This window comes from Typopeltis vanoorti, chromosome 12 (genome assembly GCF_054136105.1).
Source record: "Typopeltis vanoorti isolate ZY-2024b chromosome 12, IOZ_Tvanoo_1.0, whole genome shotgun sequence".
Lineage (NCBI taxonomy): Eukaryota > Metazoa > Arthropoda > Arachnida > Uropygi > Thelyphonidae > Typopeltis > Typopeltis vanoorti.
In genome coordinates, this window is record NC_143560.1 from 12,140,427 (window position 1) to 12,164,769 (window position 24,343).

At 37.0% G+C, this 24,343-nt stretch overlaps 1 protein-coding gene across 1 annotated transcript in view; it reads right to left on the reverse strand.

Moving 5' to 3' along the window:
• The window catches only part of Tsc1 (tuberous sclerosis 1 protein hamartin), a 315,684-nt gene that overhangs the window by 265,212 nt on the left and 26,129 nt on the right, over positions 1-24,343 (reverse strand). The window contains exon 3 of the mRNA XM_090401542.1: positions 4,539-4,642. Coding sequence (XP_090257668.1) covers positions 4,539-4,642 — 104 coding nt within the window. The remainder of the gene's footprint in view (positions 1-4,538; positions 4,643-24,343) is intronic.

A 24,343-nucleotide genomic window follows, 5' to 3' on the forward strand; every position in this document is an offset into this window, starting at 1 on the left:
TTCCTCATTTTAAGTCTTTTCACATAACCCTACTTGAAACTGCTTTCCAATCAAGAAGTTTATTTTCGTATCTGATGTTGAATGCTATCACTTTTCCTTCCTTTTCTTGATTGTTATTGTCTGAATCATACCTGTTATTGCATGATTATATTAATGATACAATACTTTTTTTTGGCTTCTTTCTATTCTCTTCTGGATATAAGCAACCCTCTTAAATTTCCAGTTGTCCGTCTTCAGTGCTGCTGCTGCTCAGTGCTTAATTTTGTCCACCTTGCGCAATTATATTTATGATACAAATATACTTAATAATGGTGGTGATTATGACAAAAAGATAGGTGTGTGTTTATCCAGTTTGAACTTATTAAATATGTGTAAGGATGCACTTATATGAATGACTTCATATAAGTGAAGCATTAGATCTGAACAGTAATCTGAAAGTTGTTCAACTAGATCATTCACACTACAGAGAAGAGAAAACAAATTGGCATGGAGGTAGCTAATTATGTCTGTACACAAATGCCAAGAATATAAAGCAGAAAGGGATTGAGTTTTTTGCTTAAGTAAATACATTGTGGTCTCAGATTGGCATTAGTGAGGCCTGGCTCTCAGAAGCATATGTACTAATTGACATTAACCACCTAACCGGCCATGACATGCATACACATCAAGGATACCATGGATGTGAAGTGCATATTAAAATTGTGATACTATCGATATCATATTGAAATATATGTGGATACAAAGTGCATGAGGAGTGATGTATTTTATCCATATTGATGTCGATGTGGTTAAGTGTATGGATGCAGCATTTTTAGGAAAACTAGACAAGAAAGGAGAAAGGGCAGAATATTGCTAATGATACTGATCCCATTTTGTTTAAGTGACCATACCACTTGAGATTAGCTCTGCTAACACATTCCTGGATGATGACAATGTCAAGTTCTTTCCTAATATCCTCGTTTTTAATATGATATTGCCATTGATACCATCTGTTAACGCCTCTAATCTTTCTGCATTTCTACCTTAGTAGAACCTTCTCTGGGACCATAGGCACAAATAAGTCTCATTGTCCAGTTCTCCATTCTCATATTTATCCACATCACTCTACTTGAGACTGCCTGCCATTCAAGAAGATTAGCTTCGTATCTCATATATCTGGGGACTTAGTGTTCCGACTAATTTCTTAATTTAGTGTTCCGACTAATTTCTCTCTTATTACATATGAATTTATTCAACTGACTTCCTACCATACCAGCTTTGTTGATTCTGTTGTCTATTTCCATATTTAATTTACCATCTTCACTAAAAATCGTGCCTAAGTAGCTGAAACGTTCCACTTGTTCCATAGGTTCTCCGTTCACAACGCAGTTGACATTTTCACCGATTCGGCCTATTTTCATTGTCTTTGTCTTTTTAATGCTGACCTTCATACCAAATCTATTACAACAGTTATTCAATTTAGTAATGGAATCTTGCAAACTTGTAGCAGATTTATTTAGAAGTATAACATCATCCGCATAAAGCAAAGAGCTGACATTAACATCTCCAATTCTGATATCATGTTTAATACCACTTTCCTTTATAATGTGATCCATATAGATAATGAATAACAGAGGGGATAAAGTACATCCTTGTATCACACCAGATATAACATTAAACCATCTTCCTGTACCTCCTTCAATTCTAACTGCTGAGTTACAACTCAAACAAAGATAAGTATTGCTTGATATAATGCTCCATTGACACCATATAACTGTAGCATATTGAATAGCTTCTATCTTGGCACCTTGTCATATACCTCTTCCAGATCGACAAAACTTAAATACAGATCTTTGTTATATTCCCATGCTTTCTTAACTATATGTCATAAAGTGAAGATCTGATCTTGACAGCCTCTATTTGGCCTAAATACAGCTTGTTCTTCACAAAGCTTTACTTCCACAATTCTTCTCAACCGTTTCTCAAGTATACTTGCATAAATTTTGCCAGGAACACTCAGTAGGGAAATATCTCTGTAATTCTCACATTCATTTTTATTTCCCTTTTTATGTATGGGTACTATGAGAGCCCTACTCCAATCATCGGGAATTTGTCCCTCTGTCCAGGCCTTTTGAACTATGCAGTGCAGCCACTGAAGACTTTTATACCACCATACTTCAGCATTTCTGGTCGAATATCATCTACTCCTGCTGCCTTTCCTGGCTTTTTCTACTTCAAGTATGGATATGTATTCCTGACTATATGCCTGTTGAGTGTTTTTTACCACTGTGCTATCACTACTCGTTTTATTTAGCAATTTTTCGAAGTAATTACTCCATACTTCAAGAATATCTTTTTCTTCTGTTTTCATCTCTAACTCCTTTTACAGGACTCTTTCCTCCATTCCTAAGCTTCTTCAACAACCTCGAGAATATTTTGCCACCTTCTTGATATTTATTTTCTATATTCTTGCCAAAATCCTCCCATGACTTTTCTTTAGCTAGTTTTACACAGTGTTTAGCTTTCTTACATTTGTCTCTGTATTCTCTAAGTGCACAAGCTGACATCTGCCAGAAACATTTGATATACTTTCTTCTTTTCCTTCACTGCCTATTTCACTTACTGTGTCCACCACAGAGTTCTGATTTTTCTATCCTTGCAGACGACCTCACCACATGCCTCTCTGGCTAAATCAATCAGGGTTGTCTTCAATGCTTGCCACTGAATCTCCAAGGTTTGGTTACTGTTCTCAAACTCTTTCATTTTTTCTTCAATAATCTTTGTGTATTTTAGTCTATAGTTCACATCTGAGAGCTGCTCAACTTTATTCGCTTTAAAACTTTCTTACATGTAATTCTTTTCAATATGAAATTCAATTTTATCGTGCTCAAGACTAAATAGTGATCGCTTCCAATTTCAAATCCTCTGTGCACTCTGGTGTCCTACACCAGGGAGAAAACATCACTATCAACAATAACATAGTCAATGAGACTTTTCTTATTCCTTGCCTCTTCTCTCCATGTGAATTTGTGCACATTTTTATGTTGGAACATGGTGTTAGTAATAACCAGTCCATGTCCTGAGCAGAAATCCAACAGGTATTTGCCATTATTATTAGCTTTGCTCTTTTCTCCAAAGTTTCCCAAAATATTTTTGTATGTCTGACAATCATTTCCTACTCTGCTATTTAGATCTCCAACAATGACCAACTTATCCTTTTTCATTGTGTCAGTTGCTTTCTCTAAAGCATTAAAAAATTCCTGCATTTCTACCTTAGTAGAACCTTCTGTGGGACCATAGGCACAAATAAGTCCAGTTCTCCATTCTCATATTTGTCCACATCACTCAACTTGAGACTGCCTGCCATTCAAGAAGATTAGCTTCGTATTTAGTGTTGAATACTATGGCTACCCCTTCTTTTACTTATTGTTATTGCTTGAATATAACATTTTGTATTTATTGCTCAGAAAGATCTCACCAGTGTTTGTCTTTTTTGTTTCAGTCACTCCTATTATGTCGATCTGGTTCTGATCTAATTCCTCAGCTAGCTCCATTTCTTTGCCTCTGAAATGGAGAAATACCCACAACTGTCCACCACGGAGAACTACAGCAAAACAGTCACCATCCCAATCATTAAAGGCACATCAGAAAAGATATCTAGAGTGCTCAATCAACATCAACTACACATCGTATTTAGACCATATGTCAAATTGGCTAATCTCATCCGTTCACCCAAGAACAGCATCTCTTCCTTATCACCTCCAGGAGTCTACGAGGTACCTTTTTTTGTGATCAAGCATACTATGGTCAAATAGGAAGAACTGTGGCATCCACCTCAGTGAACATAGAAAATACATGCAACACTATCGCTATGACAATCGGGCCTAACAGACCATGCTTTGGATACCTCTGCACAGAGAATCAACCGGAAGAAAACAAAAGTACTGCACAGAAGCTTTTAGAAGTCAGAGAGATTGTTCTTTGAAGCAACAGAAGCCTTGAAACATACTCCAAATCTCAACAAATATGGCTGTATAAATTTGCCCAAGATTTGGGAGACAATCATTTTAAAACATTAGGACTTTTGTTTACAAAAAATTGTAGCAATAATTTTTTGTAAACTAGTCCCTTTGTTACACCATGTTGTTGTTGTTGTCTTGCGTACTGTGACAACTGTGTTTTTGTGCTCCGAAGATGGTGATAATAACACCAGCAAAATATCAACAATAAGTCAATAAATAATTATTTACTTATAATTCTGTGTTTGAATATATATATCGGCAAAATTAAACAACATATTTCCAGATTTAACTTGCCATCTCTACTAAAAACCATGCCTAAATAGTGATATATTTTACTTGTTCTATAGGCCTATCCATCAGAATGTAGTTGATGTATTCAATGTTTCTGCCTATTTTCATCGTTTGATCTTTTTATTGCTGATTTTCATGCCAAATTTGTTACAGATGTTGTTAAGTAATCAGATATCAAATAAAAAAACATAGTTATAGATAATACGTGAATTACTTTAAGATTTCATAAACTGAGCTAAAATATACCTTATCATGTGGCTCTCTGACTTGAATTAAAATTTCCAAACAGCGTAAAGACTGAGTAGTCATATAATATTCCACCAATCCATGCACCAACCATGCCTCTCGACCTGTAAAAAACATGCTTCATACATAAGTAATTCTAATAAAAAGAGAAAGTTTGGAAAAATAGAAAATTAGAAGATAAATTTTTTAAAGGAACAGTTTTGTTAGCTTACATGCAGCAAATGATATATGATGGGAATTAGAAAAATACAAATACTAGCTAACCTCTGTAATCTTAAGGAAAAATTGACTCTCAGTATAGCAAGCTTGAAGGGACTTCAGAAATTCTTTGTTATAGTAAATTAATTTGCTATAGTAAATTTCTTTTAGTGTAGCACTGTGCTGACTGGGCTCTAGTCAGGACTTTTCAGAGTGATGTATGACTTTGACTTTGTTATAGTAGGAGTTTGCTATGAGAGTCAACTGTACTGTAAATAATTTTGTAATTTACAGCTCAAAAAGAACTCTTAAACCACAAAGCTAATCAGATAAACCAAAATATCTCTAATATCTATATGAGACTTGTACCTGAAGCTTATCAATTTCCTAACAGGTATCCTCAAGGTGTGTACGGGCTACTATGACAATACTACACAATTAAGTTGACATTATTACTAATCTCCTATCAAATTTCCTCCAAATTAGTCTGTTAAATGTCAGAATCTCAATATTGTCATATACTGTTGTTCTATTTGTATTAGTTCTGTTAAATGTCATATATTGTCATATACTGTACATCTAAGGCACTTCCAACTGAATCAATCCACATAGATCTTCATTTTCCTCTGGAATTTCCTGCCATCTTAGCATCAAACGCCTGTTTTGCTAACTATTCCTCTCCCATTCTGTTTAAGTGACCATACCACCTTAAATTAGCCCTATTCACAACAACAACAACAATGCAAGTTTATTGCTAATATTTTAAGTTTTTAACAGGATTCTGCTACTGATGCTATCTGTTCAGACCCAAATTGTTTTTCTCAGAACTTTCATATCTGTGGTTCTCTAATCTTTGAACAAATGCTTTGTTTCTAACACAACTCTGAGATCTATGACTTAAATTGATTTAAACACTATCTAAATAGCTAAATTGATAATACTGTACATATAATTTAACATAGTTTTTATCCTGCCGCGGGCCACACACAATCATGTTACGGGCCTGCTGTTGGCCACCTATGATCTAGACAATTGATAAATGTATTATTATTATTATGAACAGTAGTAGAAACTAATCAAGAGGACTGCAAACAGGAGTACATATCAAAAATATGTTGATTCAGAAAAGTCAAATATCCAAATGTTCAAATATGCAGGTATAAAATTTTGCAGTGCTTACACTTCGTAATTCAAGAGAGCCTGGTCAGAATGTCAAATTGCAGATGATCGGAGTAGAGCTCATGTAGTTCCTACCTTTAAAAAGGGGAATAAAATGAGATGTGAGAATTAGGAATTTCTCTATTAAGTGTTCCAGGTAAGATGTATGCAAGCATATTTGAGAAGTGGTTAAGAAAATTTGTGGAAGAATAACTTGGAGATGAACAAGCTGGGTTCAAGCCCAAATAGAGGTTGTCAAGATTTTCACTTTAGGACAAATAGTTGAGAAATCATATAAATATAACAAGGATCTGTACCAAGTTTTGAACATCTGATAAAGGCATATGACAAGGTGCCTGAAGAAAACCTTTATAAACGACTTATGAACCCTAAAGATTTAGGGTTCATAAGTCGACTGAAGTTATTTCCTCTGACTAGGATGAACTTTAAATTCATCCTAGTCAGAGGAAACTTGGTACATTTCCCTTCCTGAAGGGAGTTGATGGAGGAGAGCCATGACAATGACTTCAAGTTTTCTGTGCCAATGTTAGACCAACTTCTGGAGCAATTCAGTAAGCGATTTTCTGACTTCAGTGACATGCAGCCACAACTGACATTATTTAACAACCCAATGAAGTGTGACATTTCAGAGGAGCATGACACTATTCAATTGGAGTTGTGTGACCTTCAAAGCAACCCCTTTTTCCAGTCAAGGGTGGAGATAGGCATTGACTTTTAGAAACTGATATCAAGGGAAAAATATCCTGCACTGAGTGATTTCCTTGAGAATTGCATCTATTTTGGAAGCACATAGATATGTGAATGCACTTTCTCAACTATGAGGGCGGTTAAATCGTCACAAAGAAGCTGACTGACTGATGACCATCTTCAGGATTTGTTAAGAATATCTTCTGGAGCAATTCAGTAAGCGATTTTCTGACTTCAGTGACATGCAGCCACAACTGACATTATTTAACAACCCAATGAAGTGTGACATTTCAGAGGAGCATGACACTATTCAATTGGAGTTGTGTGACCTTCAAAGCAACCCCTTTTTCCAGTCAAGGGTGGAGATAGGCATTGACTTTTAGAAACTGATATCAAGGGAAAAATATCCTGCACTGAGTGATTTCCTTGAGAATTGCATCTATTTTGGAAGCACATAGATATGTGAATGCACTTTCTCAACTATGAGGGCGGTTAAATCGTCACAAAGAAGCTGACTGACTGATGACCATCTTCAGGATTTGTTAAGAATATCATTATCATCGTTGAAAATCGACTTTGATGAACTTCTTGCCACACATGAACGCCCACGGTGTTCTCATTAAGTTGTGTTACATATAAAAAAACCAGAGATATGTAATTAAATTTAATTTAACAACTTATATTTAAACCAATCAAGTATTTTATATTGTTCTCCCAGTAGTAAAATGATTTAACAAATATAGTAATTCAATACATATAACTATTGCCTTGAAAAAATGCAGTTTATTTTTATTTAAGTTCTGTCTAATAGTGTGTCTGTGCAGTTAGCCTAATGGCTTTGTGCTTCGCAACCATATGACTGAGGAAGGAGTGTCCCAGGTTTGATTCCTGTCGAAGACGTCATGAACTTCTTGACGCACATGAACGCCCACAGTGTTCTCATTAAGTTGTGTTACATATAAAAAAACCAGAAATATGTAATTAAATTTAATTTAACAACTTATATTTAAACCAATCAAGTATTTTATATTGTTCTCCCAGTAGTAAAACGATTTAACAAATATAGTAATTCAATACATATAACTATTGCCTTGAAAAAATGCAGTTTATTTTTATTTAAGTTCTGTCTAATAGTGTGTCCGTGCAGTTAGCCTAGTGGCTTTGTGCTTCGCAACCATATGACTGGGGAAGGAGTGTCCCAGGTTTGATTCCTGTCGAAGACGTGAGGAATTTGATGATCTTTCTCAGCCATAGCCAAGTTAGCCGGTCTTGGGCATGGGTAGTAGTGTTTTTTCCACCAGTTTATCTGGCATTTTTCACCCCGTAAGCAGGCAAGCCAGCCTCGTGAACACACAGGATACAGTCATAGGATATAGTATGACAAGGAAGGCAACGAGAAACCACTTTGCTCATAATCATTTCCCTAGATGGTGGCATATACAGCTACCCCCAGACAGCCGTAAGGCTAAATACTATCAGATCAGATCTAAGAGTGCGCAGCCCGTGACGCTACCACTCATCATATATTGGCCCTTGTATAGAATGAAGTTGGCCACGCCTGGTCTAGATGATTCCAGTAACAACTCTTTCATGTATGATGCATTGCAGCATACACATCCACAAGAAAATGTGATGTGTATTATGGGATACTAGCACAATTTTATGTGGTCATCTAGCTCTATATACAAGCAGCCTAGTAATGTATATCAATTAATTTTGTGAAGTGTGTGTGTGTGTGTGTGTGTGTGTATATATATGTAGAAAGTATTTACCTTGGGTATAATATACGTTAAAAATACCAAGCTAATTTAAATATAAACCTGTTTTAATCCATTTCCCAAGTAAGCAAACAGACAAGTCAGTCAAGTTTGCGCCTGCAAGTAGTGCAAGTATGGGTGATCCGCATGTAGTTCAAGTCTTAGGCAACTCGTGGTAAAGATGGAATAAGCTCTGATCACTATTCTTAGTATTTACCCTTAATGCAAGGCACATCTCCTTGAGGAGATGTATGATGCTATGCTTAAAGGCAAGGGACCACTACCCAGACCAGTTTCGACCTTTATTGAGGGTCTCATCAGTGGGAGCCAGGCTTAGAAATACCAAGTAAATATTTTACCAAAACAAGTTACCATAAGGTGCTTTGACCTTATTAAATAAAAATCTCAGGATGAGAGATAGATGTAGAAAGTTTTTTATCTTGAGTATAATATACATTAATAATATCCATTTCCCAAGTAAGTCAAGTTTGTGCCGGCAAGTAGTGCAAGTCTGGGTGACCCACATGTAGTGCAAGTCTTAGGCAACTCGTGGTAAAGGTGGAATAAGCTCTGATCACTATTCTTAGTATTTACCCTTAATGCAAGGCACATCTTCTTGAGGAGATGTATGATGCTATGCATTAAAGGCAAGGGGCCACTACCCAGACCGGTTTCGACCTTTATTGAGGTCTCATGAGTGGGAGCCAGGCTTAGAAATACCAAAGTTTAAGTAATACAGAGCTTATAAATATTTTACCAAAACAAGTTCCCATAAGGTGCTTTGACCTCATTAAATAAAAATCTCAGGATGAGAGATATATGTAGAAAGTTGTTTACCTTGGGTATAATATATGTTAAAAAAGCCTGGCTCCCACTGATGAGACCTCAATAAAGGTTGAAACCAATCTGGGTAGTGGTCCCTTGCCTTTAATGCATAGCATCATACATCTCCTCAAGGAGATGTGCCTTGGATTAAGGGTAAATACTAAGAATAGTGATCAGAGCTTATTCCACCTTTACTACGAGTTGCCTAAGACTTGCCTACATGCAGATGCAAACTTGACTTACTACTCGTGGTAAAGGTGGAATAAGCTCTGATCACTATTCTTAATATTTACCCTTAATGCAAGGCACATCTCCTTAAGGAGATGTATGATGCAATGCATTAAAGGCAAGTGGGCCACTACCCAGACCGGTTTCGACCTTTATTGAGGTCTCATCAGTGGGAGCCAGGCTTAGAAATACTAAGGTTAAGTAATACAGAGCTTATAAGTATTTTACCAAAACAAGTTAACATAAGGTGCTTTGACCTTATTAAATAAAAATCTCAGGATGAGAGAATATATGTTAAAGATATATGTTAAATAATATATGTTATAACAATATATGTTAAAGATGCCAAGCATGGAGTAAAACCAGGTTTAAAATAGCTTGGCATCTTTAACATATATTATACCCACGGTAAAAAAATTCCTACATCTATTTCTCATTCTGAGATTTTTATTTAATAAGGTCAAAGCACCTTATGTTAACTTGTTTTGGTAAAATACTCATAAGTTCTGTATTACTTAACCTTAGTATTTCTAAGCCTGGCTCCCACTGATGAGACCTAAATAAAGGTCGAAACCGGTCTGGGTAGTGGCCCCCTTGCCTTTAATGCATAGCACATTACATTTCCTAAAGGAGATGGGCTTTGCATTAAGGGTAAATATTAAGAATAGTGATCAGAGCTTATTCCACCTTTACCACAAGTTGCCTAGACTTGTACTACTTTACAGGTCACTTAGACTTGCACTACATGCAGGTGCAAACTTGACTTAATTGTCTGTTTGCTTACTTTGGAAATGGAGTAAAACCAGGTTAAAAATAGCTTTGCATCTTTAACATTGGATGTTCCAACAATGCATAGTGCAGATCCCTTAATTTTCCCATTGCCAAAACACCTTTATGGACAGGTGCATTGTCCTGATGAAAGATGATTTTTTTCTTCTGCAAATTGGGTCTTTTCTCACAAATTTTTTCATCTAGTCTGGTTAAAAAATAAGAATAATATTCTCCAGTTATTGTTTTACCTTTTTCAAGATAATTAATAAACAAAATGCCTTTAGCATCCAAAAACACCGATGCCATGACCTTTCCTGCTGATGGAACCAACTTTGTCTTCTTTAGCACTGAACAACTGGCTTCTGTCCATTTGTATGACTGATGTTTGGATTCTGGTGTGTTATGGTGACTCCAATTCTCATCCATAGTAATAAATCAATATTAAAACCAGTAAACCAAAACCTCCCTCCCCACTTCGCAATAAAGATTACACTAAACCTATTAGCATTCCCTACATCTGGGGCACCTCTGAAAAAATAACCAAATCCTTAAAAAACATGACCTGACTTCTTGTTGCAAACCATACAAAAAGTTGGTATTCCTTATCTGCTCTACCAAAGACTAACCACTTCCCCTGGACCTACCTGGCATGCACAAGGGCCCTTGCAGCTGTAAACTGTCCTACTATGGTCAAACAGGCAAGTCAGCGAATATCAGGATTTCAGAACACAGAGACTACATCCGGTTTCACCAGTACAGCCACTATGGGCTTGCAGACCATGCACTGGATACCTGCCAACAGAATATGTTGGAAGAAAGCTAAAGTGATACACTACAGCAAGTTCAAATATGAAATATTATTCATAGAGTCAGCCTCAGCTCTAAAAAACATTCCAACCCTTAACAAATTTGGGTACATAAGACTGCCCCAAATTTGGGAGACTTACATCATGAGAACATCAGCCCAACGGCCAAGACAACCCAATATAGCCCGCTAGAGGGCACCATTAGGACTTTAGAAACAACAGTGGTTTCTTATTTTCTGCCTCATTTGCCTTTTTGTAGTTCCTGCATGCATGTGTTATATTTGTATGTTCCCAGGAAGATGGCAATGTGACATTGCAGAAATATAGGAAGTATTTATTACAGTTTCTTTTAATTAATATTCCGGTATATGTTGCAAATTCCTTAAATAATTTAATAGTCAAAGAATTTTATAAACTCACGATACTCAATTTTATCCATTTCAAGTGATATAGACAACACTTTTGCTTCAAATAGCTGTATAAAACAAGCTACTTGATAGAATGACTTGCAATTTCACATGGATGCTTATGACAGATGTACCAACTTAGAAAAAAAAAAAATCTTGTCGATAGTGTTGCCATCTATGGTCGTGGTTGAGAACTTTTCAGACCACTGTCGCATATACATATCGTTTTGTCAATACAAAACAGGCAAGGTCAAAATAACATTTATGGAAAGGCTAACCACTTTGGTTCAAGCCATCTCTGGATTTTAGTTTCAAGTCTTTTGTGGAAAGGCTAACTACTTTGGTTCAAGCCATCTCTGGATTTTAGTTCCAAGTCATTTGGTTATTCAGCTGCATAGTAGGGGCGAATTCTCCATGCTCGCTACGCAAGCTCATTAATTGAAAAAGAAGTAATATTTATTTGTTAACAAATGCATGCATTTATAAGCATTCCATTTAGGCTTTTATTTTTGTAAACAGAAGATGTCTTAAGCTTGCGTGGCAATAATTGAGCTCTGCGTTGCGTATCGAAGGCCGATGCTTGCTCGTCTAGTCAAAGCTACCTTGGCTTGCTCGGTTGTAGGAGCTTCCCAGGTCCTCGCTGCAGCACTGTGATTTCATGCGCGTGCATAGCCATTTCCGCTCTCTTCATGTTGTCTTAAACACAAGGCCATATGCAGTCTGATTATGATGATGATTTATGATGAAATTATGATTCAAGAAAGAAGACTGCGATGGTTTGGCCATGTGACCAGAATAGGAACAGAAAAACTACCATCTAAAGCCCTGAATACAACGATGGAAGGTAAAAGATCCAAAGGATGGACCAGAATTAGATGGATAGACAAAATAAAAGAGGACCTGAAAACCAAATCACAACAAGCGACACCAAACTGGACAGAACTGTTCGGACTCTCCCATGACATACAGAAGTGGAAAGAGTTCATTCAGCCTCATCATCATCCATATAGATGATGGAAGAGAGAAGAAGAAGATACACAGTCAAAGTAGCTCTAGCCAGTGAGCTTCAGCCAGCCTTTACAAGTGTATGCGTTGCTTGGGAAAATTAAGTTACAACCAACTTTTTATGACGATGTTATTAGCCAGTTCATAGAGAAGAACCGTAGAGTAGAATTTGTATTCAAGTAGCTAAATTATAGAATATCATTTGTAAAATAAATGTTGTATTTGTATAATTAAATGTACATAAATTTCTAAATATATAGTTTTAAATGGTCAGTAATTCATTATTCTGACTTCAATCACATCTCTCACTCCCTGAATCATAACAAGAGCAAGCGTGAATTTCAAGACCAGCATTCGCCCACAGTGCACAGGACCAGTAATAAAAGAAAAACATAGAATTTGGCAAAACATGACATATAAAAATAAAGCTGAGACCCTTTTACTATATTTCCTACTATCCATGTCTCTTTTCTTTCTTCTAATACTGTCAGGTTCTTGTGCACCCCTATATGTATGTATGATGCAAGGCAGCATACATATCCACAAGGAAATGTGATGCGTATTATGGGATACTAGAACAATTTTGTGTGGACATCTACCTCTATATGCAAGCAGCCTAGTTATGGTGTATATCAAATGCAAATTTTTGGTTGTCATGTTTGAGTAAAGGATAAAAAAAAAATAAAGTATTTCTGTCAAGCATAAATTACATATGAAATGGAATTTAATTTTTTGAGTCTTACCACAAAAATTATGATTAGTTGCTAGACAGTACATTATGTTAATTTATTGTGCTGTTGTATGATAGATAATGATATAGATGTAATATATATGATTTGCAACATATTTTCCAAACATCCTGTAATTTCAAAATACAAGAATATGATTTCTTATTATGTCTAATGTACTATAATGTTAGCAAAAGGGTAAAGTTTTTCTATCTTATTTTCTCTCCAAAAATCTATACCATTCTGTAATTTCAAAATTAAATGTTTCAGTTAAGTTAAACTCCATTAATATGACTAGTGAGGACAGTGGGATAAATGGAATCCCATACACTAACTGAATCTAATTAACAATGTTCAAGACTGAAGATATATTTTACTTCATATTTTCTAATTCTTGGATTCTTGGAAAAGCTGGTCACTTCTGAGAAAATTAGATGGAGCAGAACCAACATCACACAAAACAGTAGAGATAACTACTGATCAATTGGCTAATCATTTATTGAATGATTTACATTCAATAAATGATTAGACAAGATACATCCCACCTCTATCAGGAAAATTGCTGTACAATCTTCCATCAGACAAATCCTGAAGACGGGACCTGAGCTTCCTGAACTTGTACACCCAGTATCTCGGGTAGCCTTAAAACTCACCAAGAATGGCAAGGCTGCAGGAGTGAATGCTATCCTCCCTGAGTGTTTAAAACATCTTGATCAACAAGGCCAAACATGGCTGCCGCCCTTTTCTCAGAAATTATAATGACTGGTAAACTACCAAATCTGTGACGGGAAGCCAAAATAATTGCCGTGCCCAAACCAGGGAAAGATCCAAATGATGTGAAAAATCTACGACCTATCTCCTTACTTTGCTCCACCTTTAAGCTCTTTGAAAGAATTCTCCTTAAAAGAATTTCACCACTCATCGAAAGAGCACTCCCGATTGAACAAGCTGGCTTCAGGCCAGGAAGAAGCTGCTATGACCAGGTCCTGGCCCTGACAGCACAGATTGAAGCAGGCTTCCAGAAGAAACTTAAATCTGGAGCCACTTTCATTGACCTAACATCAGCTTATGACACAGTCTGGATCAGGGGCCTAGGAAATATTATAAGGTGCAAAAAAACTTTCCAGCTTTTTGAATCCATTCTCTCCAACAGAAAGATCTGGGTCCATACTGGCAGAAAAAAGAGCAGGCCCAGATTCCTTAACAATGGTCTCCTCAGGGCTCTGTGTTATCCCCTTTACTTTTTAACATCTACGTGTATGACTTACCACACACCAGCTCAAGCAAGTATATGTACACTGATGACCTAGCGATCCTACATCAATCTACCTCCTTCGCCAACCTGGAATTAATCTTGAACACAGACCTGACCATCCTGGGAGAGTACTTCAAGCAGTGGTACTTGAAGCCAAATCCAACAAAAACTGTGTCCACAGTATTTCACCTGAACAATGCAGAGGCGAATCGCCACCTCAACCTTTCTTTCTGTGGAAAAATGGTAGAACCTGAGCCCCACCTGAAATATCTTGGAGTGAGCCTGGACAGAAGCCTAACCTATAAAAGGCACATCACCAACCTGTCCAACAAAATTAAAATGAGAAACAATATCATTTCAAGGCTTACTGGAACAACCTGGGATTGTGGTGCAGAAGTCCTAAGGTCATCTTCACTAGCCATCGCATTCTCTGCAGCAGAATATTGTATTCCTATCTGGGGAAAGAATTGCACACACTAACATTATAGACACTCAGCTAAACTCTACCATGCACATAATTAGTGGTACAGTGAGAAGCACCCCTCTCTCCTGGCTGCCTGTCCTATCTAACATTGCTCCACCAAACATACAGAGAAGACAAGCCTCGTTTAAAGAATTTAATAAAGCAATGAGCAACCCACTCCTGCCCCTACACCAGACTCTTATAAATCCACCTAGACTTTGCCTCAAATCTAGAAGGCCTCTCTGGGCCATGGACGAACTCTCTTCAGCTACCCTGCCATCAACACCAGACATGTGGAGAGAATACTGGTCCAACAATCTCCCAACAAATGGCTTCCTGGTAGAAGATCCTGTGCTCTGCAGCCTGGTTTTGCTCTTCCTAGGAAGATTTGGTCATCAATCAACAGGATCAGAACTAACCAGGGCAGATGTGGCTATCTAATACATAAATGGGGGCTCTCGGACCACCCTTATTGTGATTGTTCTCCCATGGCTCAGACGATTACTCACATTGTGAACGACTGCCCAAGGTGCCAATTTCATGGTGGTGGACTACAGGACATCCACAAGGTGACAGATGAGCTTTCATCCGTCAATGTCCAGACTGGAAAGCCTTGGATTGGCTTTCCAGTCTGGACATTGACCTGTAGTTGGTATGGTGGTGGTGGTGGTGGTGGTGGTTATGGAGGAAATAGAAGATTCAAGGTCCCATTCACCATGAAGATGTTATTCTTGTAGTCCTCGTCGAAGTATCAGCAGAACTCCTCCTCGTGCTAGATGATGATGATGCAAAGTGAAATGGGTTTTCTCTAATGGATTAAGATTTCACACAAGTCACAACTGCTCTCTAATAAAACCTTGGATACAGCTACATTTGTGTTGTGATGTGTTGAGAGAACATGCAGTCTTGTCATATTTGGTGCAGCAGGATGATAATTTTCCCTGACTTGATTATAACACATTACTTTTGCTTTTATTTAAAAAAAATGAAGACTTGGAGTTTGTGCCTTGTATGTAATGAACGTTTGCATGTTAAGATTTTCATCATTTGTTTCTGGAGATTGTGATTGTATATTTCACTTGCCAGTTTCACAAAGCCATATGAGTAAATAAATAAATAAAATTCTTGGATAAAAATACAAGAATATGATTTCTTATTGGTTTTAATGTGCTATGCAATCTGCTAGGATGAGGAGAGGTGTTACAATTCTCTCTAATCTAGGGTATTGTAATAGCATATTACAATAGTCATCGTGATAGATTCTCAGCACATCCAGCATTCTAGCTCGGAATGATGCAGTTTTAATAAAGATCAAAACTGGTTGGGACAGTGACCCTTACCATTTATTATTATTATTTACAGCATCACAATGGAGTTGAGAGACTCACTGCAGGAGACCCAAATCAACCATTATATGTGCAAATCCTATCGTCACACCTCTCCTTGAATCCATTCACTGTCAGGGAACTCACAACCAATTCTGGCAATCCATTCCACTCAGTGGGACTGGATGGCATATTCACTATGTGAATATGCCATCTAGTTCCACTGACTGGAATGACAGAGTCTAGAATCATTCCACTTCCCTATCCATGCTGGGTTCACATTCATTTTTTTTTAATATGTTGAACACCTCCTGTTCATCTACCTCAATGTTGATATGCTTCTCCGTAACATCAGCAACTGTAAAATCACCACATGGATGATACACTTTTGCAAATTCACCACTCTCCATGCAAAAAATTTGGTCTACATAGCCCCAAACACACTTTTACACAACTTCCATGGATGACTCCTAGTTCTCTATTTGTCATATATTGAAAAAATTTCACTTGCATCAAATTTAACCCCCCTTTAATATTTTAAAAGTTTCTATCATGTCCCCTCTTTTCTGCTTATCAATTCAACTTTGTAACCCACAAACCTTCAACCTATCCTCAGAGGGAGTATTCCACAAACCTGTCACCATTTTGGGCATTTGTCTCAATCTTTTCAACCACCTCCTGGTCCCCAAGAAACCCAGTTGACCAAATCTGTGGGCAGTAGTCAAGGTGTGGCCGAATCATAGTCTTATAAAGAGGGATAATAACTTCCTTATCTTTATTTGTCAGTGTGTTTTTCAATATCCAAGTAATTCGTTGAACTATTTTACCAACTTTTGCAATATGACCTCTGAACCTTAACTCTTTGTCCACCATCATTTCCAAGTCTAGCCTCATTAATTTCCTATAAACCAATACCATTAAGTTGACAATCATTATTCTTTGCCCACAATGCCAATTTATTTAAATCATCCTGCAAGATATCCACATCACTTTTATCAACTATTGCTCTCCCTGGTTTTGCATCATCAGCAAACGACTGTATAAATCCTCTTAAATCTTTCCCTATGTCAATGATATACAAATTAAAGAGTAGTGGTGCTAGTACTAAACCATGAGGTACTCCACTAGTTACTATCATTCTTTTAGACTCCACTCCACCATATATATACCATATATATTGCTCTCTGGTGTCTGCCCATCAGCCATCTTCCCTATCCATGCTACTTAGCCTCATATCCATTCCCATTCTCTCCAGTTTTTGTAATAGTTTTCCATGTGGTATTCTCTCAAATGCCTTGGCAAAGTTGAGCCTTTATCCAATACTGCTATCATTTTATTATAAAATGTGTATAAGTTACTAAGACAGGACCTACCCTTTACAAAGCCATGCTGCCCACTATAGTGTATCACATCCCTATTCACACTCACTGTTGTATTTTACCTTTCATCAACTTTTCCAATACTTTAACCACTCCCAATATATTAATTGGTCTATAGTTTTCTACCTCTGTCTTGGAACCACCTTTATGCAATGGTACTATCTTACCCTTGTTCCGCTCCCTTGGAACCAGTGGTGAGCTATAAGGAGCTCGCTCGAGCCCTTTGTTAAATTTTTCTCAAATTTGCAAGCTCCTTGTTCTTCTTGTTTAATAATCTTGTAAAACTAGAAAATACCACCGTGAAATGTATACATGCTACTATAATTGCTACTTTAAATTCATATGAATTTTCTGATAACTATATAAAAATCATTTCATTGCATTTTGTTCTGATGGAGCTAGTGTAATGTTAGGAAACAAATCAGGTGGTGCAATCAAACTTCTACAAAACTTTTCTAACGTTGTGATTTGGCATTGCGCTCATCGTTTATACTTTGCATTAGACGATTTGATAAAAAAAAACATTAAAGAAATAAATCATTTTGAAATATTCATGGATATATTATATGCTTTTTATCATCAATCACCAAAAAATCAACAAGAATTAAATACAATTGCAAAAGACCTTCGTATCGAAATTTTAAAGATCGGCTATGGGTCTGGAGTTTACAAATGGTTCTTGCTTTGTATTACCCAGCTTTATTCAAATATTTTGCATCGAACGATAAATAAGGGCTTTTTAAACCGACTTCTCAATTTGGAATTTTTAAAAGATATAGCATTAATGATTGATATCCTACAGGAATTATCATATCTGTCAGAAGCTCTATAAAGTCGCAATACACGGGCTAAGTTAGGCCGTTTTTTTTTTTTTTTTTGCTCGACGATGCGAGCCCTTTGCTAAAATTTCCATAGCTCACCACTGCTTGAAACCCTACCAGAGATGAGACTTAGATTGAACAACTTCGTCAGAGACAATGTCAATGCTCTTGCACATTCGCGCAGTACATGGGCTACGTGAATATGCGATCCAGTCCCACTGCTGATTTTCACATTTGTATTTTTTTTTAATATGTTGAACACCTCCTGTTCATTTACCTCAATGTTGATATGCTTCTCTGTAACATCAGCAACTGTAAAATCACCACTGGATGATACACTTTTGCAAACTGATCGTTCAGCAACTCAACTATTTCTTTTGGTTTAGTCACCTTCTTACCATGAGCATTGTTTAAAGTCATCCTACCAAAATCGTTTTTCCTTTTATTTGCAACATAACAAAAAAAATTATTTTGGCTTTACTTTTGCCTGTTTGGCTATTCTCTCTCACAGCCTGATTTGGCCTTCCTTATCATACTAGTGACCCTTCTTGCTTGCATTTTGTACTGCTCATGAGTATGCTGATCAGATGCAGCGAACTGACCAACGCTTCAGACCTAATGTCCAATCCTCACCTTCTCGTGGTGCACCCTGTTGGGTATCTACCTGGATACTGAACGAACGAGGATGGGCTGACAATTTGGGATTTAGCTGACCAAATTGTATTCTTATTGGCTTAAACCAATATAGAAAATGATAGTGCAACATGACAAAATTTCATGCTGGCTGGGGCGTCACCCAGTTAAACAAGGCCCTGTTGTTTTTGCCAGGGAACCAGGGCAAACAGCGAAAAGTCAGCTACTGGAACAAATCTGAAAGCACACCCCAACTCAACATCACCAGAGTTAAAGATCGGTACTATCAACATAGGAAGCCTGAATGGCAAAGAAATGGAGCTAGCTGAGGAATTAGATAAGTACCAGATCGGCATAATAGGGGTGACTGAAACAAAAAAGACCAAAACTGGTGAGATCTTTCTGAGCAATAAATACAAAATGTTATATTCAGGAAATGACAATCAAGGAAAAGAAAGAGTAGCCATAGTGTTCAACACAAAATACGAGGCTAATCTTCTCGAATGGCAGGCAATCTCAAGTAGAGTGATGTGGAGTGATGTGGACAAATATCAGAATGGGGAACTGGACAATGAGACTTATTTGTGCCTATGGTCCCAAAGAAGGTTCTACTAAGGTAGAAGTGGAGGAATTTTTTGAGGCTCTAGAGAAAACTACTGATACAATGAAAAAGGAAAAGTTGGTCCTTGTTGGGGATCTAAACAGCAGAGTAGGAAGTGATTTTCAGACATACAAAAATGTTTTGTGAAAATTTGGAGAAAAGAGCAAAGCTAATAATAATGGCAAATATGTGTTGGATTTCTGCTCAGGACATGGACTGGTTATTACTAACACCATGTTCCAACATAAAAATGTGCACAAATTCACATGGGAGAAGAGGCACGGAATAAGAAAAGTCTCATTGACTATGTTATTGTTGATAGTGATGTTTTCTCCCTGGTGAGGGATACCAGAGTGTACAGAGGATTTGAAATTGGAAGTGATCACTATTTAGTCTTGAGCAGGATAAAACTGAATTTCATATTGAAAAGAATAACATGTAAGAAAGTTTTAAAGCAAATAAAAGTTGAGTAGATCTCAGATGTGAACTACAGACTAAAATACAACGATTATTGAAGAAAAAATGAAAGAGTTTGAGAACAGCAACCAAACCTTGGAGATTCGGTGGCAAGCCTTGAAGAAAAACCTGATTGATTCAGCCAGAGAGGCATGTGGTGAGGTCGTCTGCAAGGATAGAAAAATCAGAACTCCATGGTGGACACAGGAAGCGAAAGAGGCAGTGAAGGAAAAGAAGAAAGCATATCAAAAGTTCCTGCCAAATAAGTCAGCTTTTGCTCTTAGAGAATACAGAGACAAATGTAAGAAAGCAAAACACTGTGTAAAACTAGCTAAACAAAAGTCATGGGAGGACTTTGGCAAGTACATGGAAAATAAATATCAAGAAAGTGGTAAGATATTCTGAGGTTGTTGAAGAAGCTTAGAAATGGAGGAAAGAGTGCTGTAAAAGCAGTTAGAGATGATAAAAATGACATGAAAACAGGAGAAAAAGATATCCTTGAAGTATGGAGTAAGTACTTCGAAAAATTGCTAAATGAAACAAGAGGTAAAAACACTCAACAGGCATACAGTCAGGAATACATATCCATACTTGAAGTAGAAAAAGCCATCAAAGGCTTGAAATGTGGAAAGGCAGCAGGAGTAGATGACATTCAACCAGAAATGCTAAAGTATGGTGGTATAAAAGTCTTACAGTGGCTGCACTGCATAGTTCAGGAAGCCAGGACAGAGGGACGAATTCCAATGATTGGAGTAGAGCTCTCATAGTACCCATATATAAAAAGGGAAATAAAACTGAATGTGAGAATTACAGAGGTATTTCCCTACTGAGTGTTCCTGGCAAGATCTATGCAAGTATAATTGAGAAACGGTTGAGAAGAAATGTGGAAGAAAAGCTTGGTGAAGAACAAGCTGGATTCAGGCCATATCAGGATCAGATCTTCACTTTACGACAAATAGTCGAGAAAGCATTGGAATATAACAAAGATCTGTATTTAAGTTTTGTCGATCTGGAAAAGGCATACGACAAGGTGCCAAGAGAGAAGCTATTCAATACGCTACAGTTATATGGTGTCAATGGGGCATTATATCAAGCAATGCTTAGTCTTTATTTGAATCAGCAGTTAGAATTGAAGGAAGGACAGGAAGCTGGTTTAATGTTAAATCTGGTTCGAGACAAGGATGTACATTATTCCCTCTGTTATTCATTATCTATATGGATCATATTATAAAGGAAAGTGGAATTAAACACGATATCAGAATTGGAGATGTTAATGTCAGCTCTTTGCTTTATGCGGACAATGTTATACTTCTAAATAAATCCGTTACAAGTTTGCAAGATTCTCTGACTAAATTGAATAACTGTTGTAATAGATGTGGTGTGAAGGTCAGCAATAAAAAGACAAAGACAATGAAAATAGGTAGAATCATTGAAAATGTCAACTGTGTTTTGAACGTAGAACCTGTGGAACAAGTAAAACATTTCAGCTACTTAGGCACAATTTTTAGTGACGATGGTAAATTAAATATGGAAATAGACAACAGAATCGACAAAGCTAGTATGGTAGGAAGTCAATTGAACAAATTCATATGGAATAAGAGCAAAATTAGTCAGAACACTAAGTTAGCTGTATACAAGACAGTGTTCAAACCAGTTTTAACTTGTGAATCTGAGGTGTTTTACTTCTGAGGGTCAGAAGTAAAACACTTCACCAAAGACAAGAGACCGCAGATATGAGAGCCCTGAGAAAGATTAGAAGTGTGAACAGATGGCATCAATGGCAATATCATATTAAAAACGAGGATATTAAGAAAGAACTTTACATTGTCAGCATCCAGGAATGCGTTAACAGACCTAATCTCAGGTGGTATGGTTACTTAAATGCTTAATGGACGAGGAAAGATTAGCAAAACAAGTGTTCTCTGCCAGGTTGGCAGGAAAACGACCCAGAGGAAGACCAAGATATAGGTGGATTGTTATGGTACAAAGTGCCTTAGACGATAGATATATAAGATCTGGTAATGTTGGAGTCTTGACAAGTAACAAACTGATTTGGAGGAAAATGGTAGATAGGAAGTTAGTAATGATGTAAATTTTTCATGTAGTACTATCATATCCTGTGCACCCCTTCAGGGTACATGTCAGGAATTTGATGATGTTGTTTTCTTTTTTTGCAGCTCTTGCTTTATATCCCTACTCATCCACTTAATTCCAACTTGGTTTATCCTCCTGACTTTATGTATGCAGTCTGATGCTGCTACCCTCAAGCAATCTCTGACCACTTGTCATGCGCTACTGACATTCTTTCCTTGTATCGTATCAAGCCATGGCACTATTACAAGATGACTCCTGAGTCCCTCATAATCACCAGTCTTATAACTAAACATAAACTCCTTCTTCAGAGAAAATTCCATATGTCTGGTAATCTCCCAGAACAAGGATCTGATAATAGCATCAGAAGATGTGTCTACCTTAGTTATGGATACATCTTCTGATGCTATTATCAGATCCAACACCCTCAAACCCTTTGTCCTCTCTATAACATGTTGTTTAATGCAATTATCCCTTAGCAACTGTATAAATCCCACTTCCATCTTGCTATGCCCCCTTTCCTCCCTCCAATCAATGTCCCCATAGTCTCCCAAAATATTGTTTGGTTACACTCATTGTGCTGATTTGCCGATACACGGTATCTACATCTTCCTGAGGATCCCCTTAGTCTATATCAGCACTCAACAATGTATTTTGTCCTATTTGCCTCTATCTCACACCAGACAGCCTCAAATGAACCATCTCCCTCAAATCTAATATCTTCGTTAACTTCTAATATTGTTGGTTGTAATTCTGCAGCTATCATTGCAATACCCCACCTCCTGCCCTGTTCATTCCATCCTCTGTGAAAACACAATACCATTTACATTCTGTCTACGTAGTTATATAATTTTCAGTCAATCAGTGATGTGAATAATTTTTGGCCAAATTGAGCTTACCAGTGCCAAAAACTACTCACCCTTATTCCAGATATTTTTTACATTTGTATATATGCATTTCAACATCCCTTTGTACCCATAGTTATCCTTATGTAATGTCATTAACAACCCATTTAAATTGGAGACCTGTGAAATTCCATTCGGCATTGCATAATCATTATTGTACCCATGCTCATTTATCACAGACTGGCCAGGCACATGCTAGATTTCATCCTCCCTAATATCTCTATTTCCCTGGTTTTGCACTACCACACTCTAGCTAAACAACACTTTCTCCAAACATCTAACTCCAAACCATTCAAATGCAGTCCTTTCATCAATAAACTGCACACCATTCCTCCTGCACAATCTTCTCATTGACAATCATGGCCCTTCTTCTCAGTTCTGTTCTATCATACCGAGGCAGCAGACTCACAATCGTTACTGTCTTGCTTTTCATTTTCGCTTCCACTAACAATTCTTTCATATCTTCTCTCATTTCATATTTCTCACCTTTCAAATAATTTCTGCCAGTCAATATAATCAACTTGTTCACTCCATTCTTCTGCATACTTACAGCATCACTAACATCCTTTATCTTCACATCTGGAAAACATGCTTTCGTCACTTTCTCATTAGGTACAACTCTTATCATCAAATCCACATACAATACTATCTCTTTTCTCCCAGTCTCTCACACTTTTATGCTTTCCCATTCACTCTTTCTTTCATGTTCCATCCTTACTTCCCACTCGCTAATTGTTTCTCCAGTTGCTCAAGTTCACATTTTGTCCTATGAAGGAGTCCACGTAAGCATGCAATTTCTTTCTGCATTGGCATCTCATTAACCACATTACTTTCAACCACTTCCTTCAAACTCTCAGTCATATTATGTACACTATCACTGACTGCATTCTCCACAACACCTTGACAATCTTGCCTTATATCCTTATCAGTCACTTCATTCTTTCACAATTCACATTTCTTATATTCATTTACAAAGCATTTCTGACAATCATTTTCTTTGTTCTCGCACCACAGACCATTCACTCTCAACAATTAATACATCATATTAACAATGCATGCCATTATACATACTCAAGAAGGTGTGCTGTGAATAATGTGATGATACAAGATGTCACCTGATATGAAATCAACTACTTTTTATATAACAACATATAAAGATTACAGAGTTGTATAAAGCATGTGTTTATGACTATGCTACTTAATCACAGTGATGTTTGCTTATATTTTGGTAAAAATGTATGAAATCAAGAATGTAATTTATTTTCAGATATAATATACATTTTTG